The sequence below is a fragment of the Taudactylus pleione genome, unplaced genomic scaffold, assembly GCF_031769625.1.
Source record: "Taudactylus pleione unplaced genomic scaffold, aTauple2 ptg000041l, whole genome shotgun sequence".
NCBI lineage: Eukaryota > Metazoa > Chordata > Amphibia > Anura > Myobatrachidae > Taudactylus > Taudactylus pleione.
Window position 1 is genome coordinate 18,050,885 of NW_028284443.1, and position 27,382 is coordinate 18,078,266.

At 41.3% G+C, this 27,382-nt stretch overlaps 1 protein-coding gene across 1 annotated transcript in view; it reads right to left on the reverse strand.

The window, feature by feature from the left end:
- Positions 1–2,004: 2,004 nt before the first annotated feature.
- The window catches only part of CFTR (CF transmembrane conductance regulator), a 163,516-nt gene continuing 138,138 nt past the window's right edge, over positions 2,005–27,382 (reverse strand). The window contains exons 24-27 of the mRNA XM_088457430.1: positions 13,448–13,537; positions 12,273–12,445; positions 12,087–12,192; positions 2,005–5,926 (exon numbers count right to left, since the gene is read on the reverse strand). Coding sequence (XP_088313556.1) covers positions 5,720–5,926; positions 12,087–12,192; positions 12,273–12,445; positions 13,448–13,537 — 576 coding nt within the window. The 3' untranslated portion in view covers positions 2,005–5,719. The remainder of the gene's footprint in view (positions 5,927–12,086; positions 12,193–12,272; positions 12,446–13,447; positions 13,538–27,382) is intronic.

A 27,382-nucleotide genomic window follows, 5' to 3' on the forward strand; every position in this document is an offset into this window, starting at 1 on the left:
ACCAGCAGATGTCTTAGCCAGAAAATAAATGAAATTCAAAAGACTTTTTCCTAGGGGGTAGCTCATAAGGCTCTCTTTCCATGAGGATGACCTTTTAAGAGGGAGTAAATTTGAATTCAATCCAGAGAGACCACAGTACTTCTCGGGAGCTGCATAAAAATATATAGTCCATGGACATGTAAAAATCAAGTCGTTGGCACCATTCCCACATTGAAGGGGGGAACGCCCTAGCAACTTTGTTAATATTCTTGAGAAGGGATTTTTTTTTGGACTGTGATACTGGGATCTTAGAATGAGAGAGTAACCAACAATCATGGCCCTTGGGAACTGAATAACCTACTATTTCTGAGGCCAAGGCTATAATTTTCTGCCAAAACGGGGCAATAAGGGAGCAATCCACCATATATGAATCAGCGTACCTGGCTCCTTGTGACAACGCCAGCAAAGGGTACACCAAAGGGAAGAATTTGTGAAGGATTATTGGGCAACGATACCATCCTTTGTATTAAATTTCCAATACCTCTAAGCTGAAAGAACAAATACTAGAAACCTGAAACTTTGTCCCATTTAACCTGTATTTCTCTTGGCGATAAATCTCAGTTCCCTGCAAATCGTAGTTTTGCAGATGCTTAGGACCGAGAATGTAATAAAATCTTATAAATTCCAGAGACAATATATATAGGGGCCTTTTGATGGAAGCACATAGCCTCAATGGGGGTCAGGTCTCTAGAGAGAGCCGAGAGTCCCCAAGGGACAAAATAAAAAGTGTTGAAGCTGAAGGTAAAACCAAGAACATTGAGCAGCCAAAGAAGTAGCAGAACAGAGCTCCTGAAAGGAAAGAAACCAACCCTCAGAGAGTACATGGCATATCCTAGTTAGCCCAGGCTCTGACCGCATGGAAAAAGCCTTCCCCGAAACTCCAAGAGGAAATTGGGAATTGTATAGAAAAGGTGTGAGAAGAGATGGTGCAGGAGAGAGATCACTTTTACCTTGTAACTTCCTCCATATGTCCAGTGTAGGCCCAACGGTTGGGTGAGATTAATGCACTATTTTAGAGTACCACGAGAGCATCCCCAGGTGAAGGTTGGAGGATGTGGATTCTAATTCCACCCATTGCTGTCCTCCAGAGTCACAGGTCCAGCTCAGAGTCACAGGTCCAGGTAGAGATCATGGGGGCTTGTTTCCCCCCACAACTTTTTTGCCTGCAGAAAATTACATGATTAAACCTAGGTTTTCAGAGTCGCTCAGATCCTCGCGCTTGCCCATTTTTCTTGCTTCCAACACCTTAACGTCGAGAACTTAATGGTCACTTGCTGCCTAATATGTCCCACCCCTCGACAGGTGCCATTGTAACAAGATGATTAATGTTATTCATGTCAGTGGTTTTAATGGCTATGGCTGATCGGTGTATATGTATTATACTAGTTTTTTGGAACAGATATTTGGAAAATATTGAAAGAACTGGTAAATAGTTACATGATTTTTTTAATAAATAAAATTGTCCCAAAATAACAAAATACAAGAGTGGATTCTCTCACAATGCTGTAAATGGTGTCACTTATTTACAAAATGCCATTGATGTATATAAGGATGTGTACAAGGATACAGTTTCATGTTATAATAAATATATATGATCATATATTTTAAATATAAAAAAAATCAACAAAATTTTATATAACATAACACAAGGTGAGAAACGACGATTACTCCGTTCTAATGCATACTTTCATGAAATACTGATCTAAAATTGTCAAAAGACCCATAATTCTCATGGGCAGCCCTAAACACAATGATCCAATTAGGATTTGTGATCTCTTTGAAGTAAAATTGTGAGCTGTATTGGAAGAGGGTTTATGCTCCCTTCCTCTAGGATTAGATAGAGACACATTTAAGAGATTTCTGCCTCTTTCTTTTCTTTTAACCACTTAATAATTGTTATTTCAAATTTGAATTAAAGCAAAACACTGAGAATTGTACACAAATTAAATGTCTTTTATTGACACATTTAATGCATTGGAATTAACTTAAATACAGAGTATACATTTGAGCATAATAAAAAATTGGAAGGCAGTATATTGTCCAAACAATTATCACATCACATTCAATTCCAATAAACCATAAATTATGTTATACTAATTTGGCAGTATTTGCAGCTCTAATACTCTCAATCAAACCCAGTGTTTAGCTCTCTTATCAGGAAAACCAAACCACCAATATTTTTTTTTGTAATTTCATTCCGAGGTCAGAAAAGAACAAAGACAGAAAAGACCAACAAGATTTCGTAAGAAAATGTTCTCCCTTATAAAACTGCAAATAAGAAAAAAATAATTTTTTCGGCATAGTGCGTCTTTCATTTAAATACAAGATTATATTAAAACTCTTAAAAATATAGAAATAAATACTAGGTTGTAGAGAAAATGTCCTTACAACCTCCATAATTGTAGTGTACAAAAAGATGTAAAATATATTTATTTTCACATATATTGTTTACAAAGTGCAATTATCATATACAATAAAGCATACAATTTCAGAAAAACATTCTAGATTTTAAGTTGAAAAACTAAATTCATACGAGATCACAATGTTAAAAAATATATTTAGAGACTGTAGGTTAAAGGTCGTAGTAGATATCACCTGAGGTTTTCAATGAATTGCGTTAAAACTACTAACACTTCTAGCATATAAGTACACTGGTGTCACAGGTTCCTTAGTCTCACCATGAATGTACTAACAAGGTAAAAAGCTGGAATTGGAAGAAAAAAGATTAATGAGCTATATTTTTGCTTTCTTCATTTTGATTTACCTGAATTTGTTCTCATTCTTAAAAAAAAAAAAAAAAATGTGAACTCTAATTTGCATATTAAAACTGATTTGTCCAGTAGTACAACTATAGAGGTGCAGCTGCTTGGGGAACTGGAGATGAAGACGGCCAGGCAATGCCATGTTGTCACCTCTAAGGTTAAAGTGCACCTTTTGCCGACATGCAATTAAGGCAGATGTTTGTGGGCTGAAATATTTTCTAGAATCAGTCAAAAGGAATCAATGCTTCATGAATATTTAAAAAGAAATTCCCTTCAGAACAATTTGGACAGTATATTACTCCAGTTGATAAAATGCTGGCATTAGCATCAAAGGAATTAGCGGTGCCTAATATAATATATAGTAGATGATTCAATATGTGTCATGATAATCCCCATTTCCACTCCCAGTGCTATTAATTATGGTGATGTCAATCCCGGTCTCTGATCTTCCCATCTGAAAAGATCTCACCTATGGTTTCGTGGTACTTTGGGGACATCACTGGTTCCTAAGAAATGGTAGGCTGTATTTTCAGGAATATTAGTTTAACCCACAGATGGATCTCCCACTGTATGTAGGCAACCTTTTCTCAGTAATTGCCCATGTATACATCTTTTGTGCTTGTTATGCAATCATAGAGCTATGAGCGTAGCTTCTCTTGTAAGGTGGACCACATATACACCACCCGAAGATGGTTCTGCTAGTAATAGCTTCTAATGTGGGGTTTGACATACAGTAAAGTACCCAGGGAGGGATGAGAATTATGGCAGTGATACTATGGCCTTATTATATGAAGTATAAGCAATGGAAGACAAAGCTGACCATTATTTATAACATTATAATGAACATGGACTATTGCTTTGCATGTATTCCTGAACATGTAACATAAAAATTTGTCACCTTTATCCAAAACCTTCTTTTAACATAATATATACAAATCAACCTCTGTATAATATGAAATGTTTACATTTTTAAAGCTACAGCATGCTGAGGGTTTTAAAGGTATTCTAAGGCATTGTTAATAAATACTGTCATCTGCTATGTATATTAAAATAAAGTACCATATATAACTATGGAAATTGAAGTGTAAAATTATATTTGTATCTACGATAATTAAACACCTAGAAATTCATATCTATTGCTTATGCTTTCAGATGTATCTGCATGTAGTTTCTTGAACAGTGCGGTATAAAATTAAATGTCTGACTAAAAATAAAAGAACTGCTAAAAAGAAACAAAAAAATAAACCTTGTTTTAAGTAAGGGTGGCAGTAAAAATAGTATCAAAGGCAATAAGTTAATGCAAGCAATAAAAATTGCAGTTTTGTCCATCTAATTACTTTCTACTGTTTGTAAACAGGAAGTTATAGGAATGGCGCTCTTTGTATAGCCAGGGGTATAATGCACTGTCCCTCCATGCTGTATTATCGATAAGAAACAGTAAGTAGTGGACCGTATAGGGGATATGACACACAAGCATTGGTTTGTGTTTTCTTTTTGAAGCACAGAAACAATATAGTTTCCTTAGCTTTGGGCATCTACACACGATTTATGTTAGCATGACTGCACCATCCACTGTGAGATGTCATCATTTGCATCATTATGGAGCAGGGGCTGAGGCCAAGTTTGTGCCACAATTTGCTATGAATTTCATCACAAAGCCCCCACCCACTAAACTAGGGAATTAGGTGGGATCTTGGGGGGGGGTGTCCTGGAGAACTCATCGACATTCTGGGAGAGTAGTTAAGTGGGAGGGTAAAGAAAAAAAAATATCCACAACATTTATGAGTTGTAATAGTGAATACTGCAGCCCTCACGCTTATATAGTTCTGCAGTTACACTTAGTGTTACTGAAGTGCATATGGCTTTGCAGGTGGTCATGAGACACAATGTAAAAGCGGGATTTTGCTTTGCAGGATGAGGTAACGTAAATGACACAGAATGAGTTCAGTCCCAAGGCCATTCCCTGCTTTGTCCAAGAAGACCCAGCCTGTTCCCCCCCCCTAAGTGATTTGACTTTGAACATAGATCAAGGTTACATTTTGCAGGGAACGGGTCATGGTCATACAGTTCATTGTTAAAGCTAGCACTCTAAAGTTGCCCATTGTTCCTCCCCTGCATGATCATCCAGGGGGAAGTCCCAGAATTTGGACAACTGTGCAAGGAGGTGCATTTGCGTACAAGAATCGCAGTTTTGCAACAACACAAATTAGTTTACAGTACACAGTTGTGTTATTTGTTTTCTTTGCATTGTTGCACTTCTGCCTATTTTTCACATTTTATTTGAGTTTGATTTTTCCTCAAATCTAAATGCAGAAAAAAAGAAAAAGCAGAAAAACTAAAAATACAAAGTAAAACTGCTTTTGTGTTCCTGTCCTACAGCATTACCTGTCCAGCTTATTCTGCTTGGAAAATAAGGCTGAAAAAACAAAAAGTAACATTTTCATAATCCTATAAAAAAAAACCTAGTAAATCTATCTAAAGGTGATTAAACTTGAAGTGATGTGAATTACTATTTCTACTGTAGATAAATGGCATGTACAGTACTTTACTGACACGTGTCAGGCTTTTCATACAATACATCCTCTACTCATCACATCATGCGCACGTGTTTCCTAGCTTTATAAATTCACTTTATCATCACACAGTTAAAGTGATAAAGGGTAAAGAGATACATGCCATGTACAAAGTACCTAAAAAAAACCTTTGGGTTCTGTTATCATAAATTGAAATCTGGATATTGCAGGCACTGCGTTATGTATGGTAATATAAATATGAGACAAGCACCACAACTAACTCATTTCAAATGAGATCATGCTGTAAAGTACCATTATGTCCAATGTTACATTGCTTTTCCTGACTGGCATCTTCACTACCTGTAGAGGGGGGGGGGATCTTCTGAAGAGTTTCTAGGTGCTTGATCAGAGCCTCGTCTCTTGTACTTCTTCCTCTGTTTCTTCCTGCAGGGCAGTGATCTTGGGTCTGGATTTCCTCTTACTGGAGTTTCTGCGTTGTAGTGGAAATAGTTTCACGCGGTCAGAATGACTAATGGCCTGCTTGAAGAAACTCTTTTCATTCATCAGTTTTTGTAGAGAGTCGTACTGCCGCACCGTGTTCTCTTCTATCACCTGAGAGGATTAAACATGTTTCAAACTAACAATCATATGCAGTATTTAATTTAAATAACATTTTCATACTTAATATGATCAAAACATAAAAGCACTGTTTGCGAGCTCTAAAATGTACGAATTTTAACTATTTCTCCAAATAGTGTTTATTAAAAATGGTGGACATTCATTCTATGGGGCCAATTTAGCAAGCAAATTGGTTACTAAAATCATACAGAAATGAAAGTATACAATTCTCCTCCATTAATGCCCGGCTGCTCAGGGGCTTAGAGAGCTGGCCTGGGCCCGGGGAAGAGGGCGTGTTAGTGCGTTGTAACGCCTTTGCAGGGGCGTGGCCACTGCGTGGCCATAAGCAGCCATAGCACTGATAGCGTGCGTGGCTGTTAGCAATTTCTGAGTAAGGTCAGGGCTTGTAGAAGTGTGCATATGGGTCCAATGTTACTCGATTTTACCGATGGTTTCACTATGTTACCCTAGTATACGGATGTGAGTAAGGGGAAGTGGGCATCCTTATGTCAGGCTGCAATCGCAATGTGAATGCAAACATTTAAATAGCACCTCTGAAATTAGCAACTGCGGTGCGTGCGTTATGCAGCTTGCAGAAAACATTAAGCAAATTATAAAATGCTGGCCTTAAAAAAATCCTTCTCTCTGATAAAAACTGCATGGACAGACCTGTCTTTTCCCATCAGTCCCTGCAGTCGGCTGCAACTCCTCCCACTCTCCTCCCCTCATTTGCTAGTGTGCCTGTGCTATTGTTGCTGTGTATTATAAGGCTTTCTATGGATATAAAATAATATACATAATCTCTCTCTATATATACATACAGTATCCACACACATATCCAGGTAAATACAAGGCCCATTTCTGTACAAAGCTGTATTGGGATGTGTGCTATCCTCATATGCAGTGACACATGGTGATGAGACACCGCTGTAAGGAGATGGGGCATTGAGATGAGCATGCCTGACCTGCAGTTGGAGCATTTACAATACTGAATAGAGGAGGATATTCATTTTGTCTGGAAGAAAAGAATGTCGGTGGGGACTTTGTAGGAACAGCGTGTTTACATAAGCGCTGTCCCTGGAAGGATTTCTGCTGAATAGCAACAAATATTAGAGTCAATATAAAGATTATTGATAAATAGACCCCTATGTACCATGACATGAGGTGAGAATTGTGAACCTTCTCATTACAATATGCCTCCAATCTGTATGTCTGTTCCATCCTCCTTAGCTGTGATCATGTATGCAGGACAATATGATGGCAGGCTAACTGCCACAGATGGCTGCTCAATGCTACTGTCCAATACAGTGTATATAGCAATGCAATGATAGATTGCTTTGTCTGTTCTCTCCAGGACTATAACTACAGAATCAAATGTGACAAATTGCCCAAATCGATGTAAACTTTGATAATCTTGTACTTGTAATTTTGCATATCACAGAAGGTTGCCGGGTGTGGTGCCCGCACTGAACGGTGTTCACTGAACGTCATTCAGTGCAGGAGACCGAGCTCCTATCTGTGAACATATGAACCTGTCGATCGTCGTCAGGTTGACGAGCATGTTCCACAGATAATCGGCTTCGGCAAGGACCCAGCGTGCACGCACATCGCTGATCCTTGCCGGCTATCCATTACACGACTTTCTGAACGTTCCGACCAAAACCTCCTGGTTTTGGTCGGATCGTTACAAAAGTTGTCTAATGGATAGGCCCCTTAAGTGTGTTAAAAAAAAGAGGGTAAACAATTCTGAACAATGGTTCCTGTTATAAATGGCAAACTGCAATAATTTTTTATAATGTACTCCATATTACTGTTCTACATTTGTATTGTGATAGTGTGTAATCACGCATTTCCTATATGGTTTGCATACAGATTTGTCCGCTTACACTATCTGTCCACATACATGTGTATTTAAGACTGCATCTGAATCTGTATACAAAGTGCTACAATTCAGTGGCTGCACCTTTTTTTCTCGCTTGAGGCTTGGTGTATGAGGACACATCTGTCGATATGCTTATGATCTCAGTGTAGGGACAATACCAAGGCTGATTATCATTAGGCAGCTGGGGGGTGCCAGTGAGTCATAGTTGTACTTAATGCAAGTGGTGGCAGTGGAACTTATCTGCCTCCTTGAGAAGTTGGGAAGTGGGTATTGGTAGTGGTGGGGGAGGGGCGCTGTGCATGCACAGGTCTCCTGGAACATGGCAGCATATCGACATATGAAATGTCAATTTATGCTGAACCCCTATTTTCATATCATAAATCCCCCCATACCATGTACCCCATCAATCACCCCAATTGTCACATCACTTTACCATGTAATGTCACACAGTTGTACCCCCAATTTACATTATGCCAAATACAACTGGACAGTGTATTTTATACAGTAAACTCTCTATACTGCTGTGTCCTCAGCTCCTCTAGAGGCAGGGATAATTAGGATGCAAAGTAAAGGGGAGTGCACCTCTGCACTACTATTTCTTGTGAGCCAAAAATTGTCTAACATGAGTTAAAAATCCACAACAGCAGTGTTTTGCTATTCAATTAGTAATGTGCATTAATTTAACACGGGTCTCAATGGGACAAATGTATATCTTAGTTCCCAGCTCCAGACTAGGTGAAAAGTAGGGGGAAATCCTTGTGTAAAGAAGGTATTTAGAAAAATATGGCCAATAAAGATATGTCCCATTTCACGTCATTTTCTCTAAAAAAAAAAAAAAAAAAAAAAATACTGCAAAATGGGTTACATAGTGTGGGACATGTTGTGTTGGAGTGAAGGGAAGGTTTTTGTTTTATTAACTTGCAGAGATGGGGGTTACAAGGTTTTTTTTCTAACTTTTTACAAACTTGTATATTTGCTAAAATACACTTGTTGGGTAGTATTTACCTGTCATTTATAAAATTTGCCAAGATAAACAATTTGAAACCATTTATCCCTCTAATGACCTTGCTTATGACCACTAACAACCTTCTAATCTGTCCTGTTATATTTGACACTTTTCGGGGGGACTCAGGATGTTTTCCCCTCTTTCATGTACTATAATTCACATACAGTAGGTCGCATACTGCAGAACTAACGCGCAACAACTGAAATTTGTCGTTTCTAATTGAATTGCATGGGTATCGGGGGGGGGGGACGCTTTATGTAAATATTCCTCCAAGCGTGTGTAATGTTAACCCTCTAACCATTGGCATATCTATAATGGGTTCAGGGTGTACGGTGCACACTGGCCCGTGAGCCCCCCTGCAGCCATATAATTAGTATATGTACCTCTCCGGAGTCCCACGTCAGCCAATTCTGCAGACTTTAATCAGTTGAAAACTGTTGCAGCGCCCATATTCCTAGTGATATACGCAGTAGTGATGTCCCCGGGAATAAGGCGGGAGCTCCATGTTCTCAGAGACCTGCGCATACGCAGTAGACTCTGCCACAAAAGACTACTGCACTGCCGGAGAGGAGGGGGCCTGCATGTAGTTTGCACACAGGCCCCCTACTCTGTTAAAACGCCCCTGCATCTTGCAGAGGGCATGTAACTCATGGCTAATTGAATCTGCACTGTTATCTCATCAGAATGCCCTCAGCACCAATAATTTTGTTGGCAAGCATGGATGTCATTTAGGTTCTTGTGGTGGTATTATTCTTATATCAGTGCTGGTTGAGGTTATAAATTGGAGGCCGATGGCAGGGTCAGATTAAGCCTTCGGGGGTCTGGGGCAATTAAGACAGGGGGATCTCTCCCACTTGTCAGCACAACAATCACTCATCATCCAGCCTGGAGCACTTCATCCTCCTCTGGTCTGTGGGAGTATTAATAATATGCAGTTGGGGTGCTAGCAATATAGGGGTCTATTTACTTGGATGGAGATAAAGTCAACGGAGATAAAGTACCAGCCAATCAGCTCCTAACTGCCATGTCACAGGCTGTGTTTGAAAAATGACAGTTAGGAGCTGGTTGGCTGGTAACTTATCTCCATTCACTTTATCTCCGACCAAGGCTTAGTAAATAGACCCCATAGTCACATTGGCACAAATGAAATACTGTGGATGCCCACTAAGGTACAGTGGAATTGCCCAACGGTAGAGTTATTTCCCTCAATAGTGTTTAGAGAAAATTGGCTGCACTTAAAAAAACGCTAATAAGTATTTATAACCTTTAAATACACAATTTGATAGTATATCATACCATCATATAGCATTAATAAAATCAGTCACAGACACATTAGCACACTGGCACAACGAGGCTTTGCTATTTTTCACTAAGACATTTATACTGGACAACAAACAACCTCCCTAGGATTTACTCACCTAAACAAATAATAAACACTCATATGGACGGCTTCTTCATTTGCAACAGCCCTTTACCATCAGGATTCCTGACGACAGACAATACACCAGAGACAAATGGCTACATATGAGACTTTACTGGAGAATCTTACTGGTGAACTTAGGGCCTGATTCAGAGCCGGTCACTCTGACAGAGCGCTCGCTCTGAATCAGGGCCGGTCTTTTTTTTTTTTTTTTTTTTTAGAACGGCCTCCTGGCCGCTCGCATAGCTGTGGGTGACCACCCACAGCTATAGCGAGCGGCCAGGAAGATGGTCGCGATAGTCAAGACCATCGCGACCATCGGGCTTGCGATGAGACCTTTGCGGTAGAGTCTCGTTGCCGCAAGCCCCAGAGAGATTTCGGCTCTAACAGAGCCGAAATCTCTCCCACTGACATCACTCGTGATGTCAGTGGGGCCGCCCACAAATGGAGGCATTCACATGGGAACGCCTCCGTTTGGGCAGCCACTCCCCCGGCCCGGCCATCAAAGGGGGCGTGCTGTCACTCAACATCGACAGCACGCCCCCTTTGTTGCGAGACCCGGAGCGACGGATTGCCCGTCGCAACCCGGTCTCGCGCATGCGCACGACAGAGCCAGCTCCGTCATGCGCACTGGCCCATCATCGACCCGGTTGCGAGCGCACAGCACTTGCGACCAGGTCTGACTCAGGCCCTTAATGAGACTCTGCATATTACTTTTAATCTTATGAGTCAGCTTTTGGAGTATATAGATTGTCCTCTAGTCATCTGTTACTGATTTTACTAATGCTATATGCTGATAGAATATTCTATCTACATTTTTATTGCAAGGATCTGATTTACATATTAGCTTTTTTTTTTAAGCTCACCAGATTTTCTCTTTTTTTCTAACTTAATATTGGGGCTTGTGGGGGGAAATAGGACTATTTATTCAATGTGAATGCTAATTAATTTAATGTTGGAACTGGTGGTTGGGATGGGTGGTGGAGTCCTATATTGTCCACTCATTGCTTGGCTTTTTAAAAGGTGAACAGTACCCATCCCTTTTCCAAACAGGTCCCCAATATTATAGGACCATGGCCAAGCATTAACTGAAATAATGACACCAGCAGCAGCACTAGAAAGCCCAAAGCTGCAAGATCTGTGATGTTAGTATTAAATGCACACTGCTGCTAATGGAACTCAGCGCTACGTATATTTTCTAAAGGTCAATATTAATCGATTTTGATCAATTTAAAAATTATCAATATCGATATTTTATCTCTAGGGCGAAATCATACATTTACTAACAGAAACGTTTTGATTTGGATCTTTAAGTATTAGTAAATGACATGTGTGATTTAGAACCAGAAACACAACATCGATGTTGATCAATTTTAAATCGATCAAAATCGACCTTTAGTAAATATACCTTCAGACCGCTTCATAATATGAATGATTACTGAATTTGAGAATGGTGCACTATTTTCTCATCAAAGTATACAGACCTAACACATAATAATAGTTAGTAGGAATTGTATCTAACATGTAAAACATTAGGCGTTTGATCGTGCAATGGGTCAATAATAAACAATATGAATATGAACATTTACACAAACAAATCTTTACAACCTGGGACCATCCCTGGAAATAAGAGACAGTTGGTAAGTAATTGGAGTGGTTACAAGCTTCTCTCAGGTCTGGAAAATCTGAAATAAGAATTACCTATTTCTTCTAAACATACTAGAATGTCTGATATAATGTCCCAATGTGATGCTTGATGTAATCTCCCTAATTCTAGCTGGTGTTTTTTTCACTAATACATGAGCTCATATAACACATTATAGTAAAATATGTGGCACTAACTTACCAGGAAGAACTGACATTCCAGCATGGCTTCCAACCTGTGCTCAGACAGGATGACCGTACAGTTTGCAAATGCATGCTTTAGAGTTTTCCTAATAATCTGAAAAGTTCTGAAATAAAAATATTCCCACAATGAATTAAATGTTTATGCCATTTAGAACATGACTGTCAGCTGTATTTAAATACTTACATGGGATCCAAATGAGCACTAGGCTCATCCAGCAGGAGAATTTTTGCTTTGCTGAGTACTGATCTGGCCAAACACACCAGTTGTTTGTGGCCGTGACTTAGAACACATCCGCCATCCAGGAGGACAAAATCCAGCTGACCTGGAAACTGCTCAATTATTGACTTCAAGCCAACCTACAGAGGGGATTGTGAAACCCATTCATATTAACTGCACATTCTATTTAATAAGGTGCATACACACACAACGATTTTTTGAACGATTATCGTTAAACGATATCATTTAACGATAATCGTTTGTAAAAATCGTTCACTTTCTGAGGCAAACGATGAACGATTTTCGTTCATTCACGTTTGTAGTTTGTAGTTCAGTCAGACTTGTCAACTCAACGATTTTCAGTAAGGGAATATGCAAAAATCGTTTGTAGTTCTAAAAAATCGTTCATTACATTTAAATGAACATAGTAAATGAACAACTTTAGTAAACGATTTTAGTTCATTTTTTCAAGGGAGAAAATCGTTTACTAAAATCGTTCATTAACTAAATCGTTGTGTGTGTATGCAGCTATAGTGTTTGACCTTAACATGAATGAGGCATGAACAGTTAAAGTAAATAAGGTTGTGACAAATAGTTGTGTTTATAAGTTTTGTTTTTCAGATATTTACTAACATAAATTAACTTATAAAGAATGTATATGTTGTCTGAGATGATTGTATTTGTCTTATTTTTTTTCACATGGAAAAATTAATAAAAGAATATTGGAATTAAAAAAAAAAAGAATGCTCCAAAGGCATAAAGGAAGAGAGCCAACAGTGACTTGTGAAGGAACACAAAGGACGGGGTATGTCACATGACACTGTTCCCTGGTAGGTTCAAATTTCTACAGCTTATAGATAATATATATAGCAGTTTTCTCAGACATGACGTCATTCTTTCAAACCACAAGGTGGCAGCACTGCACAGAAAAATAAAAAATCTGTATGACTTCTTAGTGTAGAAAAACACTGCACTATTAATCTTCAGTAAATCTTTTGGCATGCAGAGGGGATGGAAGCACACATCCAGCAAGCAGTCTTTGTTATTTGTCATATTATCAAGATGTTCACAATGCAGCTCATTGTCACCACTGGTAATTTTGTAATCCTTGCCATGCATATAGGACCAATGTGTAGCTTTACCTCTTCAGCAACTTTTAAGATATCTTCATCACTGTATTTTCCATAGGGATCAAGATTTTTTCTAATACTTCCAGAAAATATGAATACTTTCTGCGTGGAAGAGAAGAAAAAACATAATCAAGACCGGTTTTCAGCATTTTTTAAGTATAATCATGCTATTTATTAGGAATAAGCGTGGGTAAAATAAGACTTCCTTGTGTAACTCAGGTGAGGTTGAGCCAACACTTATTACAATAAAACTAAATCTGTTTCCTCCTTTATCTGAAAGAAGGTAATTGTTAAGTACTTGATTATAAAAGGCATTCATTTACTAATTAAACATATGCGTTGCATAATTCTTACACAAATACGAGTTCCTCATAATAATGTTTGTCTCAATTTTGTGCTGCACCGGGGGAGTGTACATGTAGAGCTGCTGCAGCCAGGACAGAGTCCCAGGCTGCAGGGCTGAGTGCCCTATGCCGAGGACTGAGTTTAGCTCCCAGCACTGCAGCTGGGCAGAGTACTGTATACAAAAACACTGCACATGTTTAAATTAAACTGTATTAACAATATATATCGTACTGTGCAAAAGTTTTAGGCAGGTGTGGAAAAATGCTGCAAAGTAAGAATGCTTTCAAAAATAGAAGTGTTAATAGTTTTTATCAATTAAAAAGATGCAAAGTGAATGAACAGAAGATAAATCTAAATCAAATCAATATTTGGTGTGACCACCCTTTGCCTTCAAAATAGCATCAATTCTTCTAGGTACACTTGCACACAGTTTTTGAAGGAACTCGGTAGGGAGGTTGTTTCAAACATATTGGAGAACTAACCACAGATCTTGTGTGGATGTAGGATTGCTCAAATCCTTCTGTCTCTTCATGTAATCCCAGAGAGACTTGTTGATGTTGAGATCAGGGCTCTATGGGGCCCATATCATCACTTCCAGGACTCCTTGTTCTTCTTTACGCTGAAGATAGTTCTTAATGACATTGAGGACACCATTAATCCTGACCAAATCCCCAACTCCATTTGCTGAAATGCAGCCCCAAACTTGCAAGGAACCTCTACCATACTTCACTGTTGCCTGCAGACACTCATTATTGTACCGCTCTCCATCCCTTCGGTGAACAAACTGCCTTCTGTTACCGCCAGATATTCAAATTTTGACTCATCAGCACATAGCACCTACTGCCATTTTTCTGCACCCCAGTTCCTATGTTTTTGTGCATAGTTGAGTCGCTTGGCCATGTTTCCATGTCAAAAGTATGGTTTTTTTGGACGCTATTCTTCCATAAAGACCACTTCTGGACAAACTTCTCTGAACAGCAGATAGGTGTACCTGGGTCCCACTGGTTTCTACCAGTTCTGAGCTGATGGTACTGCTGGACTTCTGATTTCGAAGGGAAGCAAGTATGATGTGTCTTTAATCTGATGCACTGTTTCCTTGGCCGACAACTGCGTCTACGGTTCTCAACATTACCCATTTCTTTGTGCTTCTTCAAAAGAGCTTGAACACCACATCTTGAAACCCCAGCCTGCTTTGAAATCTTTGCCTGGGAGAGACCTTGCTAATGCAGAATAACTACCTTGTGTCTTGTTGCTGTGCACAGTCTTGCCATGGTGTATGACTTGTGACATGAAACTGTCTTCCACAACCTCATCTTTGTAGCAGAGTTGGGCTGTTCCTCACCCAGTTTTAAGCCTCCTACATAGCTGTTTCTGTTTCAGGTAATGACTGTGTTTTAAACTACATATGAAAATAATTATCATTATCACCTGTTTGGTATGATTGGTCAATCATATACCCGACTATAATCCTACAAAATCCCTGACTTTGTGCAAGAGTATCTAGGCTACAAGAATTAATACGGTTTTGAAAGCAAAGGGTGGGCACACCAAATGTTGATTTTATATAGATTTCCATTCATTCTTTTTGCATTTTGTAAATTGATAAAAATAAACTATTAACACTTCTATTTTTGAAAGCATTCTTACTTTGCAGCATTTTTATCACACCTGCCTAAAATGTTCGCACAGTATTGTATATTGCTGTAAAGCACTGCTGAGCTGCAGTGCATTAGTATGAAAGCCTGGTGCAGGGAACCAGGCACAAAGTATGTATATATTTAATGTTAAAATTTATGCATTATTAAAGTAATAAACTACTTACCTTTTTCCCTGGTGGTCCATGGTATCAAGAGCCCTTTAATGGGCTGCTGGCTTCCCAAGTCACACTTCCAGGGAAACGGAATGTCCTCCCATGCAGCCTCCTACAGCAGAGTAGTATGAGGAGATGCATTGAGAACTGGCCAGCACAACTGGCTAATTGTTTCCTGGGAGTCCCAAAGACCTCCCACTTGGCTGCCATGAATCTACTGCCAGGGGATCTTAACTGCTTGTCCTTGGAGCCCAAATTTGGCCAGAGAGGGTGGCAAGGTTTCTTAGTAGAATCCTGGAAGTAAGTTTTAGAGGGAATTATCCCCCCACTCTAGACAGGTTATCTGTCCAGGTGGTCTCAGGCACAGATGAGTCACACTCCCCACTGTCCATTAGAGGCAATACTAAATGTGTGCATGCATGGCACATGCACTTAGCTTGCTTGGGACCCAGAGTAGATATCCCCAGTGGTATTGTGTGGAAGAGCAGGATAAAAGAGGGCTTGTTTGCCCTGCTTGTGTAGGTATCTTTTGAACATCGAGGTGGATTGTACTTCTGTAACACCTGTGTGCTGTATGCTGTGATTGCTCAGAGCGCCTAAAGCGAGGGAAATAGTTTTTTCAAGACATTTGAGCAATAAACATCTTTTTATATCCAGTGACCACCATAATAGAACAAAATGCTATTCCATTCTCTGGGCTGTTCTGGGTCGAGTTCAGTATCTCCAAGCTCAAGCTCTCTGCCAAATGCCCCCCTGCAGACTGGTGCAGAGTAAGGGACCAATGAGAATTAGTCTCTACTACAAAGAAAGTGTTGCAACAGAACCCATTCATACTCAGAAGTGAGTGTGTCCCAGGTGCAGGTTTAGGAGCCTGGGAGAAGTGGTTGCAGGTGCCAGTGTAGGAGCCTGGTGGTGGTAGTGAAGTACCCACCCACTACACAGTGAGAGGAGTGCCCTGGAGAGGGGTACCCCTTTATTGGGAGGTCCACACCTCCCCAGGGATCCCCGGCCTGATCTGACTAGCGGTCAGGTGTAATGCTTTGACCCAGTGAAATGGTTCCCCTGGCTGTGGCATTACACCCCCTACTAGAAAGAGTCCTGTGCTGCTTATGGAAAATACAGAGGACCCCCTACTCATTTTGTCCACTGTATTTCCAAAACCATGACCGGCTCACTGAGCCAAGTGCTGGTTGTGCTAAATACAGGGTTCCCCTGTATTTACGCAACCAGGACTGGCTCTAAAAAGTCTGGTGCTGGTTGTGCTTTTATGGGGGGACCCCACCTAATAGTTTTTAATTTTAACACGTTATGCGTTTTACACACAGATGCATGCATGGATCTAATTGATCTGTGCATGCATCTGTGTCATTCCTACCTGTTCATGCTAAAATCACCAGCATCATGCAGGTCTATGAGAGGGTAGTGTCGAGGGAATGCCTGTCAAGTGATGGCCGCTTCGTCCAGGTCAAAAACAAATTTAATTTTTCGTTTGGTAGTGTGTACACACTGCACGATAAGAGAGGAATCATTCATGAGATTGACAGATCTTCCTGCATGTACAAAAGATCTGAAGATGTGACCAACGACTCGCGGAAACACCATCGCATCATGATAGAGTGTACACATTGGACGATATGAACAATTTGTCGTTCCGATGCGTCGTATTTGGCCAAACCGCTCAAGATATTATCTAGTGTATAGGGGCCATAACTCAAACTAGGTATATCCAGCAAATGTAACTAGCTGTATTCACCTATATATAATAAGATTGACTGCTGATAAAAATCATCTAATTTTGTGGAAAGTGTCAGTGATTTTACAGGATTTAAGGGGGCAGTGACAGAGACAGTGGGGAGAAGGAGAAGTGGGATGAGAGTGGAGAAGAGAGAAAAGGGGGAAGGTGAGAAAGGTGGGAATAAAGCATCGGAAGAGAGAAAAGGAGTAAGATGAGAGAAAAAAAAAGATGGGGACTGGAGACAGATATGAAAAAAACAAATTACATAGCTAAAAGTCAGGCAAGGCCAAGCATTACAGCAAGTTTAAAATGAAACCCTGTTCCAATAGTACAGCAGTATGTATGTCCAGACAGAACTTATCACATTTTAAAGGTTTATGGCATAAAATACCGCTAACTAAACTTTCTTCTAGGCTCCAAACTTTCAAGCAGGCCCCGAAAACCTACAGTATGTCTTCAGGCAAGCTTATCAAATTCCTGAACCATCCATATAATCAGCTTCTCCTTTGGAGTTAATTAAGGGCACCAGGAAGCTCCAATAAAAAACACTGCTCCGTAACAATTTTTCACATTTTCCAAAACCATATTGGACACAAATGAAAGAGATTACTATATTTGCATGATATCTGCAAAACAAATGCAGAAAACGCATAAAAACACTAGGAACTCATTTAGTTTTCTTTCAAGCATAAGCTACAAACAGATTTTATATATCTTCAAGAATGAGGTTGCATGGGTGCCCGGCTAGCGAGGGGTCATCTATGTACAGGTGACTGAATATCATGTTAAACTTCATAGAACCCTAACGGGCCAAGAAGATGCAGGTGCTTAATACAGTGGAAGGAGTGCAACAAGCGACATTTTTTTATTTGGTATGCAAACTTGCACTTAATAAACACTTGCCACTTATATTAATTCCCTACACTTCACTCTCTGGGCCTGATTCAGAGCCGGACGCATGCATATGCATCGCAGTGCGCAGACAAGCAGTGGATACGCAGAGACACAAGGAAACGAGTGACAGCAAGTGCCGTTTGGGGGTGGAGAGGGGGGTGGTCAAAGGAACGCAGGCGTGCCATTACAGGGGTGTGCATAATTAAGCGACAGCATAGGCAGCCAGAGCTCTGCATGGCCACAGGAAGCTTCGCAGGTTGTGAGTCATGTCAAGCTCAATCACAACTCTGCATATGGGTCCGATGTTACTGATGTTTTTGCAGACTTGCTGATGTATGTAATGGGAAGTGGGCGGCTTTATAAGCTGGGGGCGTCTTAGTATAGTATACTGTGATCGCATCATTTGCATATTTTCGCAGCTAGCGGGTGCGTGCGATTGCAGACTTACGATCCGCTGAATCAGGCCCATCATTTCTTGATTGAATAGTGGATACAGGGCCTGATTCAGACCCGCTCGCGAGCACTGAGCGCTTGCAAGCGGGTCGATGGTGCCCTAGTGCGCATGCGCACGACGGAGGCTGCTCCGTCGTGCGCATGCGCGAGACCCGGCTAGCGACGGGGAAGCCGTCGCTCCGGGTCTCGCACCAAAGGGGGCGTGCTGTCGATGTTGATTGACAGCACGCCCCCTTTGGTGGGCGTGCCGAGGCGTGGCTGCCAGACGGAGGCGTTCCCATGGGAACGCCTACCATCTGGGTCCGGCCCCACTGACATCACTAGTGATGTCAGTGGGAGTGATTTTGGCTCTAATAGAGCCAAAATCACTCCAGGGCTTGCGGTCACCGAGACCCTACCGCAGGGCCTCGTCGCAAGCCCGATGGTCATGATGGTCTTGACCATCGCGACTATCTTTTTGGCCGCTCGCATATGCTGTGGGTCAGGAGGCCAGGAGGCCGCTCCAAGTTTAGGTAGGAGGGCCCTGATTCAGAGCGAGCGCTCTGGTCAGAGCGTCCGGCTCTGAATCAGGCCCACAGTGCTGTACAGTATTTAAATACACACGCACACACACAACTGTTGCACCACGCTTCCGTTAGATGATATTATGATTCATATTTGCAAACACTGTCTGAGATCAATAAGAAAGACACGTTTTCATACTTCATTACAGCAAATAAAACTGGCTCTAAAGTAAACAATGTGAGCAGTGTTGATGGGAACAGATATAATCCTCACATTAGCAAAACAAAGCTCACAGCTATTTTGCTGCATGACAATTATAGAAACCTTTTTTACTGAAAGTTTAAGGAAGCAAGTGGGAAATACTGGTGACATTGGCATAATTCTGAGACACACGTAATCCGAATGTAAACTGTGCATGTGTCACTGCTGATGTATGCAACAGATCATATATAAAGGATTCTGACTTATACACATTTCAGTCGCATCTCGCCAACAGTTGAATGGGCGCTACTGGGTGGCAACTGGCCAACAAATGAGCATTTGCATATAAAAGAAGTGTGTTGTGGGTGTGTTGTCAGTGCTGTGACCTATTCTGCGGGGATGGGTACGGGATGCTGGTGCTTGGGATCCCAGCGGTCAAAATCCCGACGTCGGCATCCCAACAGGGATAGGATACCAAGACCTGTCGGTAGGTATCCTAACCCTCCCCCTCTCCCTACCCTAACCCTCTCTGGTTCCTGAACCTAAACTCCCCCCCAGTGCCTAAACCTACCTTCCCGCACCCTAAACCAAACCCTCCCCCCTAATGCCTAACCCTAATACTCCATACACATGGGATGATTTTCATGAAACGATAATGATATCGTCAAATGATATATCGTTCCTATCATTCATTTTTAGGCAGTGAACGATCGACCAAGGACCAACGATGCGCGTTCCAGCATGGACGATAAAGATATCTTTCATCGTCCATGCATGCAGGCCAACTTGGACGATATCGTCAATTTTGCCCTGTTCAGAGATGTGGCAGGATGACTCACTGAAAGATATCTTTGAAAGATCTTTGAACGATCCATGAACGATAACTATGAACGATATCTTTGAAAGATATCTTTCAAGACGTTGGTGGTACAGATCGTAACGTGTGTATGCACCTTAACACTCCCCCCAACCCCGCTACTTACCTTTGGGATGACGGCGGGTGGGATGCTAGCGCTGGGATTCTGACAGGTGTTGGGATTCCGGCGCCGTTATTCCTTGCGCCGGCATGCCCTGTGTCGGGATACTAACTGTATCCCATTCTTATGCAAAGTGCGCTGTATTTTCAGTTGCACCCTCAGCACGAAGCATGGGGTAGGTGTAAGGGCTATTACTAGTGATGACGCCTGCCATCATGGTCAGAGGGCCTGGGGTGGTGCTGCCACATAGATGCATTAGACTCAGAATATGGGCAGATATGGGTTGGAGGTGTCAGGAATTGTGGCCGCATGATGTGTGTGATTCAGAATCAGGCCCTTATGTATAAAAATCTAAAAATAGAATAGCAAATGCTTCTCTTCTGTCCATGCCATGTACTTTTTATTTGTGGTACAGATGACAATGTTTGTAATGTTTGTGGATTGTAGAAAATCGCACAAGGTGTTTATAAAATAAGTAATAGAAACAATTAGGACCAGAAGAGGGAGTTGAAGGTGGCAAAGAGGTAGGGAGGGTTGGAGGCAGGGGTGTATTACGAGAGGAGGGGCCCTGTGTGCAGTCTCCATCTGGGGCCCCCCTCTCTACCCGGCAGCCAGCCGCGCACTCAGTGCAGCAGTAGACTCTGGACACTAGTCTGTGCCAGAGCCTACTGTGCATGCGGAGGTCACCAGGGAAATGGCGTGACAGCGATTTTCTCAGTGATTTCCCTACTGTGCATGCACAAAACGCCAAAAAAATGGCTATTTTCCAAGCAATTTGTACAGCAATGCTACCACTGACTTGGGACTCTGGAGAGGTAAGTATTGATTAAATGGGTGCGGTGTGGACCTATGTGCACCATACACCCTGCCCCCATTAAAGATACATGGGTTGGGTATGAGATCCTGGCGGTCGGGATGCTGCTGGTCAGATACTGACAGTGGCATCCTGACAGTCAGAATCCCAACTACCATAAGAACAGAAGGTAAGCCTAACCCTTACATCTAACCCTCCCAAACCGGCACCTAAACCAACCTCCCCCCTAGTACCTAAACCTAACCTCCCCCTCCCCCTCCCCCTCCCCTAAACCTAACACTCCTTCCCTGGTGCCTAAACCTAACCTCCCCCCTAGTGTCTAAACCTAACCTTCCTCCCTAGTGCTGAACCCTCATCCTAATGCCTAACCCTGCACCCTAACCCTCCGCCTAATGTTCGATACTTACCTTCTGGATGCCGGCAGTCGGGAGTTTGGCGCTGGTATTTTGGCCATCGGCATCCTGCACGCCAGGTTGCTAACTACATCCCTAGATACACACCTGTTAGAATGATTGGAAGATAAGAGATTTAATATTAGACTGCTTGGAGAGAGAAAGAGCAGAGCTGTAAGAGGAGAGTATAAATTTGAGTGAAAGAAGTCAAAGAGCAAAGAAAAGTTTCTATAATGCCTTTCCACAGTGACAGAACATCTTTAGGGGTAACAGACAAGTCTAGAGTGCCAGAGATGGAGGTGAGGATGCTCAGAGATAGAGAGTAACTGCTTGAGCAACAGCATCAAGGGCAGAAGTAAACGAGTTAAAAAAGAAAGTAGCTTTATCAGGGCAGGAATGGGAAGAGATGGGGGACAGGCTAGAGTCATGGGATGTGGAACAAGAGTCAGGGTCAAGGGCGTTAAGGGTGCACTGAATGAGGGTTGTCTTGAATGAGGGGGGGTCAAGTAAAAAGGGAGAGATAGATAGACAGAGAAAGGAGGTAATGCTCAGAAAGAGGAAGGGGGGTTGGAGAAGTCACATCACAACATTAGGAAAAGACTATGGCCACTGGAAGGACAGGGGTAAGAAGACCATTGAGAATGGTTCAAGGAGGAAGGAGAGACGTTTAGAAGTAGCAGTAGCCACTGGATTATCAATTGGGATATTGAAGTCTGCCAGTATGAGGAAGGGGAGGTCAGAGGAAAGAATGTGGGGGAAGCCAGGCGGCATAGTTGTCAAGAAAAGTTGAGGAGGAACAGGGGTACAGTAAATGTCCACAACCAGAAAATGGACAGAGTGGGAGAGACCGATACAATGGACCTCAAACAAGGAAATGGAAAGAGAGTTCAGTGGGAATGACATGATCGGTGCAATCCGGTGAAAGGTGGATACCTATGCCACCTCTAAGCGGGAGATGTGGGTGAGGGAGAGTCCACCAAAATGTAGGTGGCTCTCTTTTGGATGGTAATATTGGATCTATTTAAATATACAACTTTGCAGGCCCTTAAAGAAGGTGGTGACACACCGTAACAGCTGTTGGGCTGACATTTGATGCTATGTATTCTCTACTGCCTACTATATACATTAAGATGAGTATTGCACTTGTACACTTTCATTGGATGGCTTTTCTTGCCCATCAATAAATGCATTGATAATTTTTTCTACATATTGCTTTTTCAAGAACCCCTGGTGGAGTTTGGAAAGTGACTGTCATTTTAATTATTTTTGCCGGACACCCTCCTACATTAATGAAAGTGTGTGCGATTTTCTTTAGTATATAGTACACAAATGATGCAACATGGCACTCAATATTATATTTTTGTACCCTTATAGAAAAAGTACTTTCCATTATTTACATTTTTCATAATTAAGATGCTTGAACGGTGTTTAACGATATAAAGACCAAACTATGCAAGATATATCATTCCATCGTTTGGAGGATACCATAGTGTTTACGCACCATATCATTTGTTATGGAGATGAAGGGATATCGGAAAGACCATCACGCCATTTGCACATTGTCTAGCGTGTACCCAAGTTAAGAATAGTATTTTCAAAATGTCAGAATATCAGGAGAAAGTATCTCCCAGATAATCATCACGACTGCTGCCATTAAACTCAGGGCCTGATTCAGAGCCGTACGCTATTTGCGGACAGCCGTTCTGAAAAAGGGGCTGGCTATTTAAATGAAGTGCTCGCTCTTTGCGGTCTGTTGACTCCTCTAAGTCTGAATGAGCGAACAAAACCTGCGGCCGCTATTTTGATAAAAACGCCCCCCTGGCCGCTCGCATCCTACGTCATCTCCGCTATTTATTAGATTAATCGAGTACATCGAAAGGCGTCTGAACTGCTCGCAGTGCTTGTGGATTTTCCTACCGCAATCATGCGAGCAGTTCAGGCTAAGAAACAACCAAGTGACGTGGTCGATGACGCTGCTTTGTTAATTATGCACACCCTTAAAACGCCCGTTTTGACCTTTTGGCACGCCTGCGTTCGGATCTCCACTCCCAGTTTTCAAGCACCTTCCCCTGTTACCACCCACAAATGCCTCATCCTGTCACTCAAATTATCAGGCATTCGCTATTTTGCAAGCACATGAATTTCGACTGCACTGACTGGTTCGCGCATGCGTATTACGAGCCGTACGCATGCGCAGTTGTGCGAACATCGCTCGGAACAAACGAGCGGCCGCTTACGAGCGGCTCTGAATCAGGCCCTCTGTACACTATGCAGTCATGTTGTTGAAAACTGCCAAAGTCTTAGGTTATAATTATGAGTTCTTAGAAATTATTTATTTGCCCAATATCTTATAATGGAGACTCTCTTATAATGCATAATCTGTTATATTATTACCCAAAACATTATTTTAGGTGGCTATATACCACATCAGAGTATTTCTGTTTAATATAATCAAATCCTTTTGATTTTTCTTGTTTAATTTTTTGTCTGTAGAGTGTCACCCAAAACACAGATATTCTATTGTGAAGACACCCATTATCTATCTTTTACAGGAGTGTTGTTTTCCTTTTTTTACGTTAGCAAATACTACATTAGGGGGTCATTCAGAGTTGTATGCAGTAGGGATTTTCACTCAGTTTTCCGATGTTAGGAAAACTGCGCATGTGCAGGACCCGTACCTAATACCTAATATTTCTGGTCCCTTTATTTCATTTTGGCATTCATTTCTATGAGGACTGCCAAAATTGTTAATTTATTAAGCTTTGTAAAGCTAAGCCCTCAACCACTGATTATTAGCAACCATTGATGGTTTGCAACAAATGATAAATGGTTTTGCCATTGATGGCGGCAATCCGATGGCAATGATTTTTGTTTTCTCAAACAGCACAGAGGGTATGAAGCTTAGCTCCACCCCAACATGCCCAGCATAGCCCCAGCCCAGCATAGCCCCTTCCGATTGGCCTGCCGCACATGAGTCTCGCCTCCCAATGTGTTATAGCTGCTGCCTGCACTGTTATGATAATCTATGGTTCACAATCAATGGTTTCCTTCCATCAATTTCATATATTGATGGCACCATCAATGGTGACCATTAATGGTTGTCTCTTCAAAGGCCACTGCAGATTTTTTCTTATACACTGTATCTTTAGACTTCATGAGTCATTGAATTCAATAGGATGCCTTTTCACAAATATTTTGCCGGAGAGGAATCTTTGATACTCTTCCTTGAGAGCCACATGCGCAGTCTGATGGCCATGCAAGGGCAGAAAATAAGCCAGGTCCAAAGTCGACAGTAAAGTAACTGCATAAATTATCACTTTACTGTTTAATTTCCCCGGGTCAGGCTCTTACCAGAGCCTCTGTTCTGAGAAATTTGATAAATATGGTCTAAAAAGTAATTTCTTACTGCAGCAAAGACAAACCTTTAAAGTAAGTCAGCCATAAAGGTGCGTACACACGTAACAATTTTTTGAACGATTTAACTATAATGACGTAGTTATCATTAAAAAAAACCTACATTTTTTTGGGGTGAACGATGAACGATAATCGTTCAAGCGTGCTCCCATTTGTAGTTTATCGTCCATTCTGACTGTCCAACATAACGATTTTCGTTCTGAAAATCATTCATGTTGTACAGAATGAACGATGAACGATGTCCATTCACTGTATGCATGATTAAAAAATCGTTCATGAAAATCGTTGACAAAATCGTTCATTAATTTAGTAACCAACGATTTTTCGAAACGATTTTCGTTCACTTTTTCAAGGGAAAATCTGAAAAAAAATCGTTACGCGTGTATGCAGCTTAAGACAGACATTTATTTCATGCAAAGAAAAAGAACAGTCCACACTAGTAGTTTTGTTTATGGTCTAATAATAGACTGTTATTATTTTGCAGGACTAGACAGTTAAATGAGTAAAACTGATTATTTGCCAATGAATCTTCCAGCAAATGTGCCTTTTGATGCTGATAAACAAAAAACTGTTTATCACAGCAAAGTTCTTCCATTGCGTATGTTTTCCTGTTGTGTAGGAAGTAAGACACAGAAGTAAACTAATGCTATGTTTTAGTAACTATAACCCTATCGTATAACGCTATCCGTCTGTTGAATGTAGTCACAAGTGAGCAAAAAAAGATGTAAAAAAATAAATGAACAAAATTTGTGCTATTATCATGAAAGTATCTGTTTGGGGGTTAAGATATGATACATGTTTATGCAGTGTCCGACTGGGGCAGGAAGGGCCCACCAGGGGAATGCAATGGCAGGGACCCACATGGGCGTGACCAACCATTGGGTAGATTTAATAATCAACTACAGGTGTGTGGCCATCCCACAAAGAACATGGTATAATTTTATAATCTGTGCCCTTTTAGTCTATATTTGCCCCCATTATTAGAATTGTAATCATATGTGATCCCTCTTAATTTTTAAATATAAAATTGTTCTGGCGCGCCCCCCTCCCCCCCCTCTTAAAGTGTAACGTGAGGTGTTTTAACCTAAATACCGGCACATTACTCCTCCTCTTCCATGCAGTGCAGGGGCTGTGCGGCCATAGCTCCTTTGAAATGTTTTTTGGGGGGGGGCATGAGCCGCCCCCTTGATCCCCGTTGAGATGCCCATTGCCTCATGTGATGTGAGGTGGATGCATGTCAACTGCAGTCTCACTGCATTATTGTGTCCGATTTTGCAGCCCAGTAAAAACATGAAATGTAATTTTGTGTGACAAGATATTTTAATGAACGTGAAGACTTGGAGATGTGCCTGTAGGAGGGCAATCGCACTGGATGAGCGATAGTACGTAACTTAGTCAGGGCCTGAATCAGAGGTGCACACTATGCTGATGTCGCACACTAGCGGCTGATATGTTCATTCTGTGTATGCATCTGAGCCGCTCTGCGCATGGTTACTGCCAAAAGCCACAGAATGAATGTAGATGCAGCGAGAGGCATTTTCTGTGGGCATCTCTGGGTGATAACAGGGAAGTGGCTAGCCAACCGTGGGCATGTTGCCGTCAGCAACTCTGTCTTTTCCCACAGTTGCACATGTTTGAATGTAGATTCTGCATCTCCATAGGGCTGGTGCAAAGCTCAATGGTGCAGCCAATAGCATGTCTTAATACGCACAGCAGCGGATTATTGCCACAACTGGTGGGCATCTCTGTACAAAGCCCATCGGCAGTGGCATTGGCATAAAGATGCAGCCACCCTGCGGAAAAAAGGCAGCTGCATCTGCGTGCATCTCTGAATAAGGCCCTCAGTGTCGTAGATGGCCCTAACTTTTGGCCATATGTCTTCAGTTCACACGTGACGCTGATTGTTATGGTGTAAAAGTTTTTTAAACAAAACTTAAAATAACATACGCTCCCTCTATGGTCTTTAAAATGGACTATTATATATATATATATATATATATATATATATATATACATACACTTATGTGAAAATGTATATTAATACTATGCCAGCTTTCTTGACTCCTAAGAATTACTGTACCATCCACCTAACCACCTAAAGATATAATAAGTACAACAATGCTCTAACAAGCATAGTATCAAATCCTAGTACGCCTATATTATAATTACAAATCATCAGTAATAGTAAATCATGTACATACAGTAGGAAAATGGATACTGTATAGATAGTATTGTAATATTAATCTAAAAAAAATCTACTATAATATACTTGTTAGGAGGAATCAATTGAATTGATGTATTTTCCTTGTATGTGACTCCAGGCCTCTGTGTAGGCTTATGTAGAATTGCAATAACGGTTTACTGATCTTGTACATACCAGACTCATTCATTTACTTGATAACAGCTCA